General features: G+C 43.5%; 1 protein-coding gene across 1 annotated transcript; it reads left to right on the top strand.

The window, feature by feature from the left end:
- Nucleotides 1-1,495: 1,495 nt before the first annotated feature.
- phf13 (PHD finger protein 13) lies at nt 1,496-14,374 on the top strand. Its single transcript, XM_041207472.1, has 5 exons — nt 1,496-1,631; nt 2,385-2,422; nt 4,692-4,793; nt 7,427-8,087; nt 10,917-14,374. Exons 1-5 carry the CDS (start codon nt 1,574-1,576, stop codon nt 11,141-11,143), a joined length of 1,086 nt encoding a protein of 361 aa, XP_041063406.1. The 5' UTR covers nt 1,496-1,573; the 3' UTR covers nt 11,144-14,374.
- Nucleotides 14,375-15,843: the final 1,469 nt, after the last annotated feature.

Consider the following 15,843-nt stretch of genomic DNA (forward strand, 5'->3'; position numbering starts at 1 on the left):
GGAGAGAAAATATCTCAAGGCGCTTCAATTATGTCTGCCTCAAAAAAAACTCAAAGCATTCCTTGTTCTAACAAGCGTCCGTGTAAAGAAAATTTTCAACGGTTTAAACACTTACTTAAAAGTGGTTGATGTATATAAACCAACCTGAACCCGTCGATTAAATCTCAGCCTATAACTCACACTCCGGGTATCACTTATTCTAAACATAAACACTGAACGCTTCGACTAGATTCCACTGACGGCTGGGTTTCCGTTATTCTATATATATATATATATATATATATATAAAACCCCGCCAAAATTCCATGTAACTGTCGAATATTGTTAAGAACGATTGCGGAAAAAAACAATAATTATTTTGTACGAATAATTTAAACTGGAAAATATTTTATACCTCACACGGTTATAAACAAATCGCACGGAGCGCTGTAACCGTTTAACCACAAGTGTCTACTTTCATAAAGATCCGGTTAATTAAAAAGCCAAAAATAGTTCCCCATTGGTGTGCGGGAGAGTGAATAAGGCAGAGAGAGAGAGTGAGTGAGAGTGAAACTGGTGACGTGGGCCCCATTAGAGGCTGAAATTCCCACTCCCAGACTCCCCGACACGTGCAAATCGTGGATACACAATAAAAGGGGCTAGAGACATCGACCCCCAAACTACACCTTTGTCACTGCAAAAGGCGCGACTCCCGACCCTTTAGAAAAAAATAAATACAACGCCCAGAAAGAGCCGGTGTTTTTTTAAATAAGAAGGGGAGGGACCATGCAGTAGGAAGACACAAAATTCCCCCATTAACCTTCCGCTACAAGGCTGGAGGGGAATTGGGGGGGGGGGGGGGGAGACAGAAGACAAGGTGGAACTGACACGGGTCTATTTCCTGAAGCTGTCTGGGATCTGTCTCCATTCCACTCCCCAACCCCAACGGCCCTTGAAAATAAGAGGGAGGGTCTGGAGAAAGGAAACAAAAAAAAAATTAATTAATTAAATAAATAATAAAACTAGCAGCAGAATCAGCTGCACTCACCGGGAATCTACTTACTCACTCACAGCAGCCGCCCGTGCGACCTCCCCATCTCCCTCCGTGCACTTCAGAAGTGAATTTGGAGATAAGGGGTAAAAAAAAAACTTCTTGCAAATTCCTGCTTGCAACTATTTCAGGGGGTTGGGTTGGACACCAACACACCCAGAGGGAGAGGTAGGGGAGACACTTAGGGTTGAACTAAGACTATTAGCTATAGGCAATAACAAACAAGAGCACGTTTACAAACATGGCAAAAAAATACTGATTAATCATTAGTGTGTGTGTGTGTGTGTGACAGGAAAGTTGTTCTTTTTAAAAAATAATACGGTGTTAAGAAGATTAATTGGCGTGCCCTCCACAACCACCACCCCCCCAGGCTGCGAGGTTGATGGAAGGAACCTCATTTACATGAAGATTAAGGGTTGACATCAGGATTTTGTTACATTGTATCATTCGGCGGGGGAAAGGTATCAATTTATTTTTAATTATTATTTTCTCTCTGGAAACCCGATTAAAATCTGGAGGAATACCGTTACAGTCAAGCCTCGGATGTGGGAGAACCTTTTATTCAAAATGACAAATCGTGTCACCAGAGATTCTTTCCAAGGTGGGCTCCGGATCCCTGCTTTTCTCTCTCTCTCTCTCTCTCTCTCTGTCTCTCTGTCTTCCTTTTAAATGCTACGTTTAAACGATTCGTAACTTTCTTCGTCTTTGCCTTCGGAGGAGCTTTAATTCGGGTTAAATCGCGGGCAAGCGGCAGACTTAGCAGGCGTACGTTTTGATTTGGGGAATTCTGCTCTTTTGGATTAATCCAAGGCGGGTTCGGCGCCTTTCGTGTTAATTTCTGGGATCGAGGGAGCGAGGGCAGTATCGATGCGGATTATCAGCCGCCAGTTTATTATTTCAATCGTCTGGAAACACTTTTTTCCCCTTCCCCTTCCTCCTATGTTTAAATCGGGAGGTTTCTCTCCCCAACCCCCTCCCCCCCCCCCGGGTCTGGTCTCGTTGTTTCTGATTGTAAACGATCAGCCTTGCGAAATAAACATAAAAGCTCCCAAACCAATTCCATTCCCGTTTCACATCGAGGCGATCTTTATACATTTACGGGGGTGGTGGGTGGGGTGGGGGGAGGGGGGGAGAGAACAGGGGACGAAGGGAAGATGGGGGGCATTCGGGTAACTTTTAAGTTTGACCTGTCCCCCCCCCCCCCCCCCTTATTATTCTCCATGGCGATTTGTCCCGACACCCCCAACTGCCCCAGCTTAGCCCTCGGCGTTTTCTCTCTCCCAAATCACCCCTCCACCCCCAGTCTCCTCGGGAGAGGGAAAACTCTTAATTAATTTTCTCTTTTCATTTACAGACATGGATTCTGCATCGCCTTCAACTTTCGACTCGGAGGTAATTTCTATCACATTAATTTTGAAGAGGTGGACACGGCAGAGGTGGTGGGATCTGCCCGGAGCTGGGATTTATGTTTGATTTCTTGAAAGAAATCTCTCTTTTTAGAATGATGATCGATTTCAGGTCTTCAGTCGGATCGATTTCATACCCACAGGTTTCTGATTATAGTACAGTTACGTTGCGCCATCTTTAGCATGTGTATATTTTTCAAAACCTCCCCCACCCACCCACCCCCCTTTATTAATTGGGAGCGGATAGCTTTGTATATAAATCTGTCTCCCGCCGCCTTGCTATGGTTCCATCTGAAGTTAGGGATTCATTGTCGCGGGAGGGGGACATTTCCCTTTTAAATCAGTGCTGCCCCTTTTTTTTTTAAATTCCCTCCCCTCCAAGTGTCTGCTGCCTGTCTGTCCCTCCGAGATCGCCAATCCCGGTGTGTCTGTTTTTTTTAATGATGAATATTCGCCATCTTGCCTCTGACCCGTCCCTTTTTCTGTCCTTCCCTCCTTTCTCAAATAATAATTTCATTTTCCTAGTTAATCGTCCTGCATGTGACCTCCCCTTCCCCCCACACAACCCCCCCCCCCCCCCCGCCCCGCCCAGTCCAGGACTCTGATCCCACGCCTGGATTTTACTAATCCAGAATCTTCCTACTTATAAAACCACATTTTTTTTTAAAAAAAACCTTCCTCCACTCGGATGTGTCCCCCGAGGCGGCCTCTTAATTTATGGTCAAATGAAAAGGTTTACCTGGTGGTAAATTGTATGAAATATACAGGAATGAATCAGACCCTTTGTTAAATGGTGTATTTGTACAGTCACTCGGAGATGTATTATGGGTAGAGGGACCCCCCCCCCCCCCCCTCCTCCTGCTCCTGTTGGCTTGTTGGATTCCCTGTGAGAGATATAAAACTGAACGTTTAACAGCAAAGCCGGTCAATCTTGGGCAAGCGTTAAGATTGGAACGTATATAATCGGGAAGGTCGGCTGCCACAGCGGGTCCTGGTCTCTGATCCCGTGGAGCTCTTATTGATTGTCGAGACTGAGCTGTATCGAAAATAGGTGACATTTTTCAAATGGACGAAATGAACGATTTCATTGGAAGGGCCTGGGAGTTGGTTAACCTGGTGAATGGCTGAACTATGGGGGTTTAGACGGCAGAGGTCAACTGTTCCATACCGTCAGACTTGAACCTGTGCCCCTCCTCCCCCCCACCACCCCCCCCCCCCCCCCCCCCCCCGATCCCCAGCATTAATCCCATTCCCGTCATTTTAACATTATTGTGAGGCAGTTTATTAGACACCCGAGTGGAGAGAATGTGATACTGTGACAGGATGGAGTACAATAATTCTGGAGACTGGGTGCCTGGAGTTTAATCGGGGTGGTGGGGGGTGGTGGGGGAGGTCCCAAGTAGTGTCAGGAAAAATCAGGGGGGCAGAGAGGTTCAGGCAGCTAGGCTGTTGTGTGCCTCGTGTACAAATTAATTACACTGTGATTTACCTTTTCGTGCATAATTACTTTTTGTTCAGTATCATTTTGTGAGCACCAATGACAAAAAAATGATTGTCTAATTAGTTTTTTTTATAAGATGTTGATGAAAGATGTTGCCCAGATCTTTGCAAAACTTAAGCTATACAAAGTAACATGCATGCATATTATTCCAGTTAAGTGCTGTGACTATAAACATGTTCTTGCCACCTGTGATCTGTAGTGTCAATGGTAAAAGGGGAAAAAATATCATGAATCTCTGCCTCAGTTGCTGTCTCACTATCAGTGGCAGATCCATGAGCTGGATCCACTGTTAGGCAGCAACAACTTGCATTTATATAGCACCATTAACATAGTAAAATAGCTTCACACACAGGAGCCAGCGTCTTCCGTTCACATTCAGTGACAGACTTGTACCCACCAATACTGTATCCCAGTGTTACTTAGCTGAAAATAGCATGAAAACTTCACCCACTTTTAAATATCACTGGGGATGACACAAAGCAAGAATCATACCTCTCCCTCAGTTGCACTATCCCTGTAAATCATTACTTTACCACTAGATAATGGCTGTGGCTGATTTTGAACAAGACTTTGTTTCAATGTTGAAGGTTTGAGATATTAGTGATTAAGGAAGAAAACAAATGGAAACATTTAACCATGTTAACACACACGACTACCAGTGCAGAGCCAGGGTGTGACCTGTTAATGTGTCAGTACTGATTGCATAGATTTATTTCTAACCTTGTCTCTCTCTCTCTCTCTCCACTCTCCCCAGGATTACACTCCAACAGATAAGAGGTGCAGGACAGTAGAAGATTTTAACAAGTTCTGTACTTTTGTCTTGGTTTATGCTGGGTACATTCCCTACCCTCAAGAAGTGAGTTGAACTGTTCCTGTTTCAAACCCCTATCTTTTATTCTCTGTCCCTTTGTGATTTAACAAAGTAAAAGTTCTTCCTGCTCAGATTGTTGGTAAAGACGCACTGGTAATGTGGATAGTGTCATCAATTTCAATTCCAATAATGGTGAAAGGCTCCAACCAATGGCTCAGTGCATTTAATCCAATTATTAACTGGCCTGGAAAGTTCCAGGTTTGACTGGTGATCTGGAATGCAATGCCTTGAAAGGGTGGTGGATGCAAATTCAATAGTAATTTTCTAAAAGGAAATGGATGAATATTTGGGGGAGGAAATAGTGAGGCTATGGGCAAAGTGTCAGCAGAGTCAGACTAATGGGATAGCTTGTTCAAAGAGACAGTACAGGTACTAGAGGTCAAATGTCTCCTTTTGTACTGCATGGTTTTATTACCTGAGCTGAATTAGTTGACCTCAGCTGGGATGGCGATCGGGACAGAACTGTTGACCTCAGTGCATCTAGGGAGGGAAGAATGTAGCCAGGGTTCCTGCTCCTGATCACCAGGGGGTCACTGCAGATGCTGAATGGCGGTTTCCCCTTGTGGGACAGACTAGACCTGGGGGACACAACTTAAACAGGAGACACCTTATTTTTAAAATGAAGATGAGAATTTTTTTTCTCCAAGGGTCATTAGTCTGTGGAACTCTCTTCCCTGGAGGGAAGTGGAGGCAGGGTCATTGAATATTTTTAAGGCTGAGTTAGATAGATTCATGACTGACAAAGGAGTGAAAGGGTATAAGGGGTGGTAAACAGGAAAGTAGAGGCCACAATCAGATCGGCTACGATCTTATCAAATAACAGATCAGGCTTGAGGCACAAAATGGCCTATTACTGCGCCTAAATTGTATGTTCATATGCAGTTCAGATGAGGGCAAACTGAGCATGGCTGAAAACCCATTCAGCTGTTCGTCACTCACCGCCTGATGACAGGGGCCGCTTGATTGAGATACCAGAGAGAAGCTGGTATCTACAAACATGTACCCCAGAATGATTCTGTGCCCACTGGAGAGGAAAGGGGGCTGAAAAAGGGATGAGAAGCATTGTTGTGTGCTTTCCCCTTTATGTGTCCTCGTCAGTATCCTTAAACCCGAGAACAATGAATTGTAACAAAAAGCGTATGATTTTTGTTTATGGCTAGAAAAAGATTGAAGCTTTGCACATGGTGCATAAGGGACCGATGATGTGGAGTGAGAGGCAGGGAGAGGGTTCTGTGATTGTTGCCAGGTGAAAATGAACCGGGTCAGGCAGAAGCTGCCACCGTCAGCATCAGAAACACCCAGAGGTGACATCTCTGCAACAATATCCAACTGGGGGAGGATGTAGGGCTTTTAAAAAGAGCATCATTACCCCTGAATTTGATGTACAAACTTACTACCTCCTCCGCCCCCTCGCCCCTCCAGTTTCTAGACATGCATTGCAATAGTGTCACAAAAAAGTGTTACGATTTCTGTTCACAGAACAGCAGCAATTTTTCTTTAGTCAGCTCATCGGCTCATATTGGAGACCTGCCCCACCCCTCCCCCTACTCGCACACACTGAGCGAATAGTTGAGTGTAATCTGTTTCTTATTTCAGTCCCGTTTATGGATAAGACTCTCTGTTTTCCTGTTGATGTTGTGGCATTCTGAGCATGTTGCTTGGAATGTGCCAATTCCCAAAGAAAACCAGGGATTTTTGGCCAAACAATTGTTGTGTTTGACTTTGTGAGTCTAAGCTACATCTGGAAGTTCTGAAATGAGGTGCTAATTTTCATGAATTTTGCCAGCTGTAAGCAGCCACCCGCTGGCTAAGACTCTGTAGAGCATTGGGCAGATATGTTCAAAAAAAGGGGAAAGATTTACATTTCTATAGCACCTTTCATGGCCTCTGGATGCTCCAAAGCACCTGAAAGCCGATAATGTAATGTAGGAAATGTGGCAGCCAATTTCTGCACAGCGAGGTTCCACAAGCAATTCATTAATGATCAGTATTGTTTTTTTTTAGTACTATTAGTCAAGGGATAAATATTAGTCCAGAATGCTAGGGAGAACTTCCCTGCTTCTCTTTGAAATGATGTAATGGGATCTTTTACTTCCATGTGAGGTGGCAGATGCAGCCACGTCACATCCAAAAGATAGCACTTCTGAGAATGCCGCACCCCCTCGGAACTGCCCTAGAGTTAGGGGTCACTCTTTTAAAAATAAGGGGTTGCCCATTTAAGACAGATGAGGAAAAGAATTTTCTCTGGGGTTCATGAGTCTTTGGAACTCTCACCCAAAGATGCTGGAGATAGAGTCTTTGGATATGTTTAAGGCAGAGATAGATAGATTCTTGATAAGCAAGGGGATGAAAGATTATTCCAGTAGACAGGAATGTGGGGTCATCTTATTCAATGGCAGAACAGGCTCGTGGGGCTGAGTGACCGACTCCTGCTCCTAATTCATGTGTTTGTTTGTGTGCCCTAGAATATCAACTTAGATTATGGGGTTAAATCTCTTGTATGACTCAGAGGCAAGAATGCTAGCCTTTGAACCTCAGCTGATTCCATTATTCTCCGACATGATGTGAGGTGAAACTGTACAGCTGTTTGCTGACCTGTTGTCTTTATCCTTTTTCAGGAGGTGCCTCTGCGGACGAGCTCCAGCCCTCCCAACAGCACAGGCAGCACTGCAGAGAGTGAACCCTGGGACCTCCCGCTTTCTGTCCCTGACACAAACAAAGGCAGGAAAACTTTCACTGGCTTCAAACGGGCCAAACCGTACTCATTTCTGAAACATCACAAATCGGGCGGCTTCATGCTGCCCCCCTTCAACCGCAGGAAGCCCGACAAGGTGAAGAGGAGGCGTGAGCTGAGGGCAAAGGAGGGCGGCCCGAGGATAGAAGAACCTCGGATTGAGGAGACGGTCACGCAGGTGCCGCCTAGCCCAGCTGCAGAGACCAATCCAGACTCTACTGAACATGAAGCAGAGGATGCGGCATCAGCATCTATTTCCCTGGAGCCTCTCACCCAGGAACCTCTCGCCCAGCAGCTGCTCACCCCAGATCCCCTCGCTCCAGCACACCTTGTCCAGCAGCCATCCACCGAGGAGCCCCTCAAGGACTCTTCAAGCACCGGCCAGGACAGTTCTTTTCTGCCGGCCGCTGCGACAGATGTGATGAATGAGACGATAAAATGTGAGAAAGTGGAGCGACAGAGGACCGTTTTCCGTCAGGGAAAGCAGGTTGTGTTCAGGGATGTGGACACAACTGGGAATGATGAGGACATCATGGTGGATTCTGGTAAGTAAGCATTTGGAATGCCAAACAATTGTCAGCCACAAAATGCTGTACTTGGATGTGCGTCTGTAATGCAGACTCAATGTGAGCTCCCCTGTATCTCAGTTGTTAAATCCTCCTTCCAATGTGGAACTGAGTTGTAACTCTTTCGAGTACAAACATGTTTCCATCTGTTTATACAGATGGGGTTACATTGTTTCATAGTTTGCCATTGTGAGATTTTAACTCTTGATCTTGGGGTTACAAACCCAGTACCATAACCACTTGGCTATGGAACTGAGTTGTATGGTAAGAAAAAGTCCCAGGTTTGATCTGTGGCTTGTGCAGGGCTAACTGTTCTCAGCTGGGACAACAAAAGGGCTGTCACTAAAGATAGACCTGTAATTATCAACACCAATGACAGATTGTAATGAGCATGACAGCTGGCTGGCTGTAACGGACAGGATTAGAGACAGGTCCATTCAGGTGGTACTACTGACAGACCTGTAACCATCAAAATTAGCAGTAGTACTAGTGTCAGACCATAAGCACCAGGACTAATAGCAGATTCTAACTGCCAGAACTAGCGATGAATGATAACCACCATTACTAGCAACATATATATAACTAGCAATATATATGTAACCGCAAGTATTAGTGGCAGAGAATAGTCTCCAGGACTGTCCGAGGGGCTGGTGATCTCCAGGACTTGGCCCTAGCATCTTGAGTCTATGATTCTATTTTTCATATTTCATTTGTAGGCTAAGCTAATTCTTCACTGACTAGACAGCTACGTGGGGATGCTTTCTAGCTTCCTAATGTTGAAGGGATTTTAATTGTATGGAAATATCACACACCTACAATTAATTGAAATCCTGGTGACAGTACTCACTAATCTGCACTCGTGCCTGATCACCATGATCTTGGGCCCAGCTCAATCTCCCTGTGTCAAACACTCTACAATCACATGCAAAGGATAAACTGCCGTCTACAGCACTGACCTCATATTAATCCCTGCTTCTTAGTGTACAACTCACAGTGAATTAAATAATTACTCTTGTAATATTTAAGGATAAATACAGCTTTGTATTCCAACATTTCCAAAACTATACCTTCCTCCCCTTGCTCTTGAAGTGCTGACTGTTGTTGGGGTTTGATTCTATTACTCCCAGCACCCTCCAATAAATCCTGTCCATCGCCGTTTCTTCATGTGAGTCTCGATGGCGAGTGCCACCATACTATGTGGGGAATCACATCAAGCCTTTTATACTATTGTTAATTTTATACCCACCTTCCATAGGGGGTGTTTGCTTGGTTTCCCCTCCCTTGTCCAAGGGTACCGAGGCCAGTTTTTACTGTCCCTAAAGTTGAGATCAGCAAACTCAACAGCAACAAGGGTACTGGGACCTTCATGATTTGTATGACTCAGTACCTGCATTTGTAGGTTAAGCTAATTCTTCACTGACTATCGATAACTACGCAGGGGTCCTTTCTAGCTTCCTAATGTTGAAGGGATTTCAATTATATTACAGATTGAGAAATCCAAAATGTTTCATGGACTAAGCTTGTATTCCCTTGAGTTTCAAAGATTAAGGATGATTTAGTTGAAGTGTTTATGATGATTATTAGATTTGACAGTTTCTCGTTATTTACCCTATTTCCTCTGGTGAGGGAGTCCAGAACAAGGGCATAACCTCCAAATTAGAACATGGCCTTTCAGGGATGATATCAGGAAACACATTTTCACTTAAAGGGTAGTGCAAATCTGGAACACTGTCTCCCTCAAAGGGCCTGGGATCAATTGAAAATTTCCAACCTGAGATCAACAGTTTCTGTTGGGGGAGGATATTAAGGATAACAAAGATCTAATTATATGGCAGAACATGTTTGAGGGGCTGAATGGCATCCCACTGTTCCTATGTCTTCTCTTTCTCTTGATGTGACCTTAGTTCTGCTCTTTTGGAACTGGATTGAGCAGAACTCCACAGCAGAGATGTGCCAATCTTGCTCAGGAAGATAACAGATTGGCAGAATGATCAAACAAGGGGTGGTCTTTTGAACTAGGGACTGAGAAATGTTGATGTCTTTGGACACTAGTTAATTAACAATTTTAAAATGAAGTTTGGGACCCCTATTGACACTGCAGAAGAGCACCAAGCTCTGCCTTTTTCACATGTTCTGTCTGTTATTTGATTGTAAATGCATTTTGCATTTCTCAAACCACCAGCTTCCTTATAACTTGAAATATATAAAACTTGAAAATCTCCTGAAGTCCGGCTTCTGCTTGGTACAACTTCTGGCCACCCTCCAGTACCTGTCCAAATGGTCATTCGTCATATGTGAGCCCACAGCCATGGCTCAGTGGTTGGCACTCTTGCCACTGAGCCTGAAAGATAATGGGTTCAAGTCTCACTCCACATACCTGAGCACAAAGTCCAGGCTGACATTCCCATTGAAGTATTGAGGGAGTGCTGCACCATTAAAGATGCCCTTGTTTGAATGAACCATTAAACCAAGGTTCCATCGGCTCTCTCAGATGGACATAAAATATTCCAAGGTCCCTCTTTCAAAGGAGATCGGGGAGTTCTCCTCAGTGTCCTAGCCAATATTTATCCATCAACCAACATCACTAAAAGTGGTTATCTGGTCATTGTCACATTGCTCTTCGTGGGATCTTACTGTGCACAAATTAGCTACTTCTTTTCCTACTTTACAACAACGATTACTCTCTGAAAGTACTCCGTTGGATGGAAAGCACTCTGGGACATGCTGAGCTTATGAAAGGTGCTACATAAATGCAAATTACTGTTGATCTGATTTGTGATTAACCTTTGGGCCTTCCTCCTGGAACAGATGATGATTCCTGGGACCTGGTGACATGTTACTGCATGAAGCCGTTTGCCGGCCGGCCGATGATTGAATGCAATGAGTGTGGTACCTGGATCCACTTGTCCTGTGCCAAAATCCGCAAGTCCAATGTCCCAGAGGTGTACGTCTGCCAAAGGTGTCGAGACTCCAAATACGACATTCGGCGATCGAACCGATCTCGAACCGGCTGCAGAAAGCACTTCCTCGACTGAGGTGTTCAAGTCTTTCTTTCTTTCTTGGTTTTGTTTTGTTCTGGGGAAAGAAAGGAGAACTTTCAAATGGCAATGGGGGCAACAAAAAAAAATGCATTTAAAACAAAATAGTTTGATGATGCACTTGTTGGAGAGTTCCATCCATTTGCACAGGAGATGCCTGCTTTTTGACTGTGCCTCTTCCTTTGTCCTTACAGCGTCCAGGTCAGAGTCCAAGAGATCATGACAGGTTAAGTCCATTATTCCATCTTTCTGTTCTCACACCCTGGCTAAACCAGCACAAGGGAGATTAGGGGCCTAGGGCTGATGTGGGGGGTGGTGTAGGGGATGAACTTGCTGACTACTATAAACTGCATTTTCTTTCCCCTCTCTCCTTTCCTTTGGCTCTTACTCCTCACCCCTTGCGTCTAAAAGGCCTTAATCCACCAAGGTCTCCAAGGATGACAGTAATAGCCATATCTGGAACCCCTCACTTTTTGTGCAATCCCTACAATGCTTGCTGCTAAAGGAGCCGCAAGCAGACAAACAGGGCCCTGTGCAATAGAAAAAGGATTCAAGCATTAACATTATCAAAAGAAATGAGAAGGAAAAAATAGATAATCTATACCTAGTGGCCTGGAATTTAATAATGTGCAATAAAACCAGATAATGCTGGAAATATACCACCATCAACATCTGAGAGTCGGTAAAAGTAAATTAATATCTCATGAGTTCTGACTAAGGGTACACACCTATCTTCTCTGTTTACATGTGCTGACTAACCTGCTATGTATTTCCAGCATTTCCTGATTTTATTTTAGATTGCCAATATTTTCTGTTTTAACATGACAATATTTACTTTGGTCGAAATGAGAGAAACCAATGCCTTTTGCTCCCTCAGCCCTTTTCTTTAAACATTGCACCAATCAAAACCCAAGCAAGTCCAAATATTCCTTCCAGAAGCTACAGGAAGCTAGTTGACAAAAGGGTTAAAATCCTATGTTGGAAGTGTGATAACATTCCTGGTTAATTCATTGGATTTGACTGTTGCTATTAAAAGGTTTGGAATAGGCAAACAATTTATATTTACAATTTTTTTTGGGGGGGATATTTCTCTTGAGGAGGCCTTTACAATTTTTATGCCTGAAATTCAGTACTGGAAACCAAACTTAGTACTGCAGTGAGGAGGAGGAAAGAAAATCCTTAAGTGTCAGGACTGTGGCTTTTAAACGATCAATTCATGAACTCTCATCCACCTCTATGCATCTGAACAGTTGTTTTATGAGATGCAAGGGGAGGAGATGACAAACTGAACATTGTATCAACTGTTAAAAGGTCTGGGCAGAGAATTCTGTTAACAAGGCAGTAATCCAGACTCTTTGGGGAGAAAAAAAATTCCTATCCGTTACTTTAAGTCTTTTGGTCCAAACTTGGCACCATGTGCAATAAGTTCAGGACAGTATCTGAAAACCTGAACCAAAGAGTTGGGTGAAGGGAGAAGGAGATCATCATCGTCCCCTCTGCCCGCTTCTATTGCTTACTCTGCACCTCATGATGCATGAAGATATTGTGGACACGTTAACAGCAAGGAACGCGATTATGGTACCCAAGATGTTGGCGCACTCATTCAACAGACCTCTTTTGCGGTGGGTTAAATGTTCAGTAGCGATGTGGCTTCATTTCTGTGGGTTCAGTCACAATTTGTAACTGAGCATTTAAATAGATGCAGACGCTACTGCTTTGTGCATCGTTAATCTGGAGTCTTCACCATTTTGACCCTTCCTTAAAAACAGGTTGTGAGGGGGGTGCAGGGAAGGGGGTGGTGTGGAAGATGAGGAGGTATCCTTGTTCAACCTTCCATCATTGTATATTGTAAAATATATATTGCCATAAAAATATTGCTCGTGTATTTTTACTCTCAAATGTCTTAGCCCACAAATATTTGCCAAGTTGGGTCTCCTCAACCTGATGGTTCCAGTGACAGGAAAGAACTCAAGAATTGACTCCATTGATTTTATTGGAACGAATCAAAGTGGACAGTGCTCTTCCTCATGATTGGAGAACAGGTGGGGGGCCAGTACGTGGAATAAGAAGCCTTCCACTTGCCTCCCTTGCCACTCCCTTCCCCTCTCCCTTTCCCCTCCGAAATTATTCTTTTTTCCCTTTAACCAATGTTCCAGGTTACCCCAAAACAGCAGTATGATTTATTTTCCCTTCTCCTGTAACCAATGGCTTTAGGAGGTGATGGGCTAGAGACATAGTGAGCACTTAAAAGATGTCTGACAATCAACCATCACCACCATCAAACACAAGGAGCTAATTGGCTTCCTCAGTCACCCACATTAAAATAATAGAAATTTAATATTGCTGTTGAGGAATGATTTTTTTTCCTATTTTCCCTCTGCCAAGAGTATGTGAAATGGTGATCTCCCTCTTGTCAATAAAGAGTACCCCTTCCAACTTTGCTTTCTATATGGGTGGAGGGGAGAAGGGAGAAAGACAGGTGGTAAGACGGTCCTGGTACAGCAGTCCAGCTTGAATGTAAAGTTACCATCAGAAATCAGCCAAGTTTCCCACTCTTGATCAATATCCTATGAGTCCAGATGGGAACATGTAGACACTGAGTGAGGACAGAATCAGACTCAACTTGCTAACCACAGTGAATTAGCTGGTTGACACAGACTTTCAAGACATGTGTGTAAAGAACAGCTGGTGGGACCAGCAAGTGAAGTGAAGGGTGAATTTCTTGTGGAACTGGAGAGCCAGCCCCTTTAGAAGAGGAGAAAATCCTTAGCCAGCATCAGTCAACCTAAACTCCAAAAGGCCCTAGATATTCATTGTATGAAAAATAATAATTAAAGCATTGGTGTAATCCGGTCCACATTACATGCTGAAAACACTCTCTGTCTACCATATTCTTATGAGGAATGCCTGTTTCTTGACTTTTACTCCCTTTAACTTATTTTATTGAAAATGAGGGTGAATTTTATTTGACAAAGCAGCATTATGATATTTCAAGCACTAGTGTTGCTCTTGCTCCTGATGGGAATATCTGTATGAGATTATCATGCACATGTAACAAGTCTGACTCTGAAACTATATACAGTGATGTTGCCGGGAATGTTGGACTGTCTCCTTGGAAGAATCGTTAGAGTGGAACAAAGAAAACCTTGTTTCTGTGAAACTTTGTACATGTATATCGGAAGTTATTTTGTAAATAAAGATTTAACTATTGGTATTTTAAATAATAAACCCGTCATAACTTATTTCCCCCTTATCTTCCGCACCGTATGAAGGACACAAAAGACTTGGAAAAAATGCACGTTGGGTTAATAAAGAGAGAAGTCCTCATTACATTTCCTATCAAGAATCCAGGTCAGGTATGGAACAGTTAGTTGTAGAATAAAGATAGACTTAGTCAGCCCCAACTGCTGCAGCACTGTGATATTTTCATAAGCTGCATGGTCATGTCTGAATAATTTGAATGGTTTATGTTGCTACCCTATTAATGACCCTAGTGCTCAAATAGGTCAACATCCATAGCCTGATTTATAGAGTGGCTAGAATGCTCCATACAGCAGAGAATAAATAGCACCATTAGAAAGGAACAGATAGAATGCAATTGGTGGTAGGGCTGATAAAATGATTGAAGGAAAAAGTAGTAGACTGTTCTTTGTTTAGCTCATTTTATAGCACTCTCACCTAAGACAGAACATTATAGGTTCAAGGGCCATTTCAGCAGATAATCTAGGCTGATACCCTAATGCAGGTGGAGTGCTGCATTGTTCGAGATGCTGTAATTTGAATGAGACTTTTAACTGGGGTACAATCTGTTGGTTCTGGTGGACATTAAAGCATTTTAATATAGGAGAGTAAGAGAGTTCTCCCTGGTGTCCTGACCTCCATTTATTCTTCAATATACACCATCAGATTATTCCTTTATCTCATTACAGTATGTGAGCCTTGCTGTACAGTAATTGGTCACCAATAATATGGTGCTTGTACATCAAGAAGTAAATCAGTGCCACTTGCAATGTCCTGAAGACGTGAAAGATGATATTTAAATGCAAATTTGTTCTTTCTTTTGGAAACCGGTAGGGACAACCAGAGGGCGGAGGCATAGCATCAGAAAGAGCATGTAGAACTAGGGCTGTGGGTAGTGTCAAGTAAGGTTGAAGGAGGAAGGTTGGGTCAAATCTATGCAGATATTTAAAGATGAGGATAAAGATCTTGAAATTGTTGTGACAGAGGAAGCCAGTGACAGCCTGGGGTGACCAAAGTCCAGGTAAACAGATTCTCGATGAGTTACAGTTGGTGAAAAGTAGAAGTGGAACTAAGGGAGCAATAGAGAAACCCAGAATAAAGAAATAAAAAGCTGGAAGTTCTCAGCAGGACAGGCAGCATTGGTTGGGGGAGAAGCAGAGTCGAAATTTAAGGTGGATGAACTATTGTTAGACCTGAGAAAGGTTAGCAATGGCTACCATCTGAAATTGTGGAATTCAGTAATGAGTCCAGAAGATTGTAAAGTGCTTAATCGAAAGATGAGGTATTGTTCTTTGAACTTCCATTGCGCTTCATTGGAACATGTAGGATGCCAAGGAAGCAGAGGTCAGATTGGGAGCGGGGCAGAGAATTAAAATGGGAAGCTTGGTTACACTTGCAGTATGAATAAATTTAGACCTCTGTCAAAGTGATCATCCAACCTGTGTTTGGTCTCAATG

Source organism: Carcharodon carcharias, chromosome 15 (assembly GCF_017639515.1).
Source record: "Carcharodon carcharias isolate sCarCar2 chromosome 15, sCarCar2.pri, whole genome shotgun sequence".
NCBI classification, from domain to species: Eukaryota; Metazoa; Chordata; class Chondrichthyes; order Lamniformes; family Lamnidae; genus Carcharodon; species Carcharodon carcharias.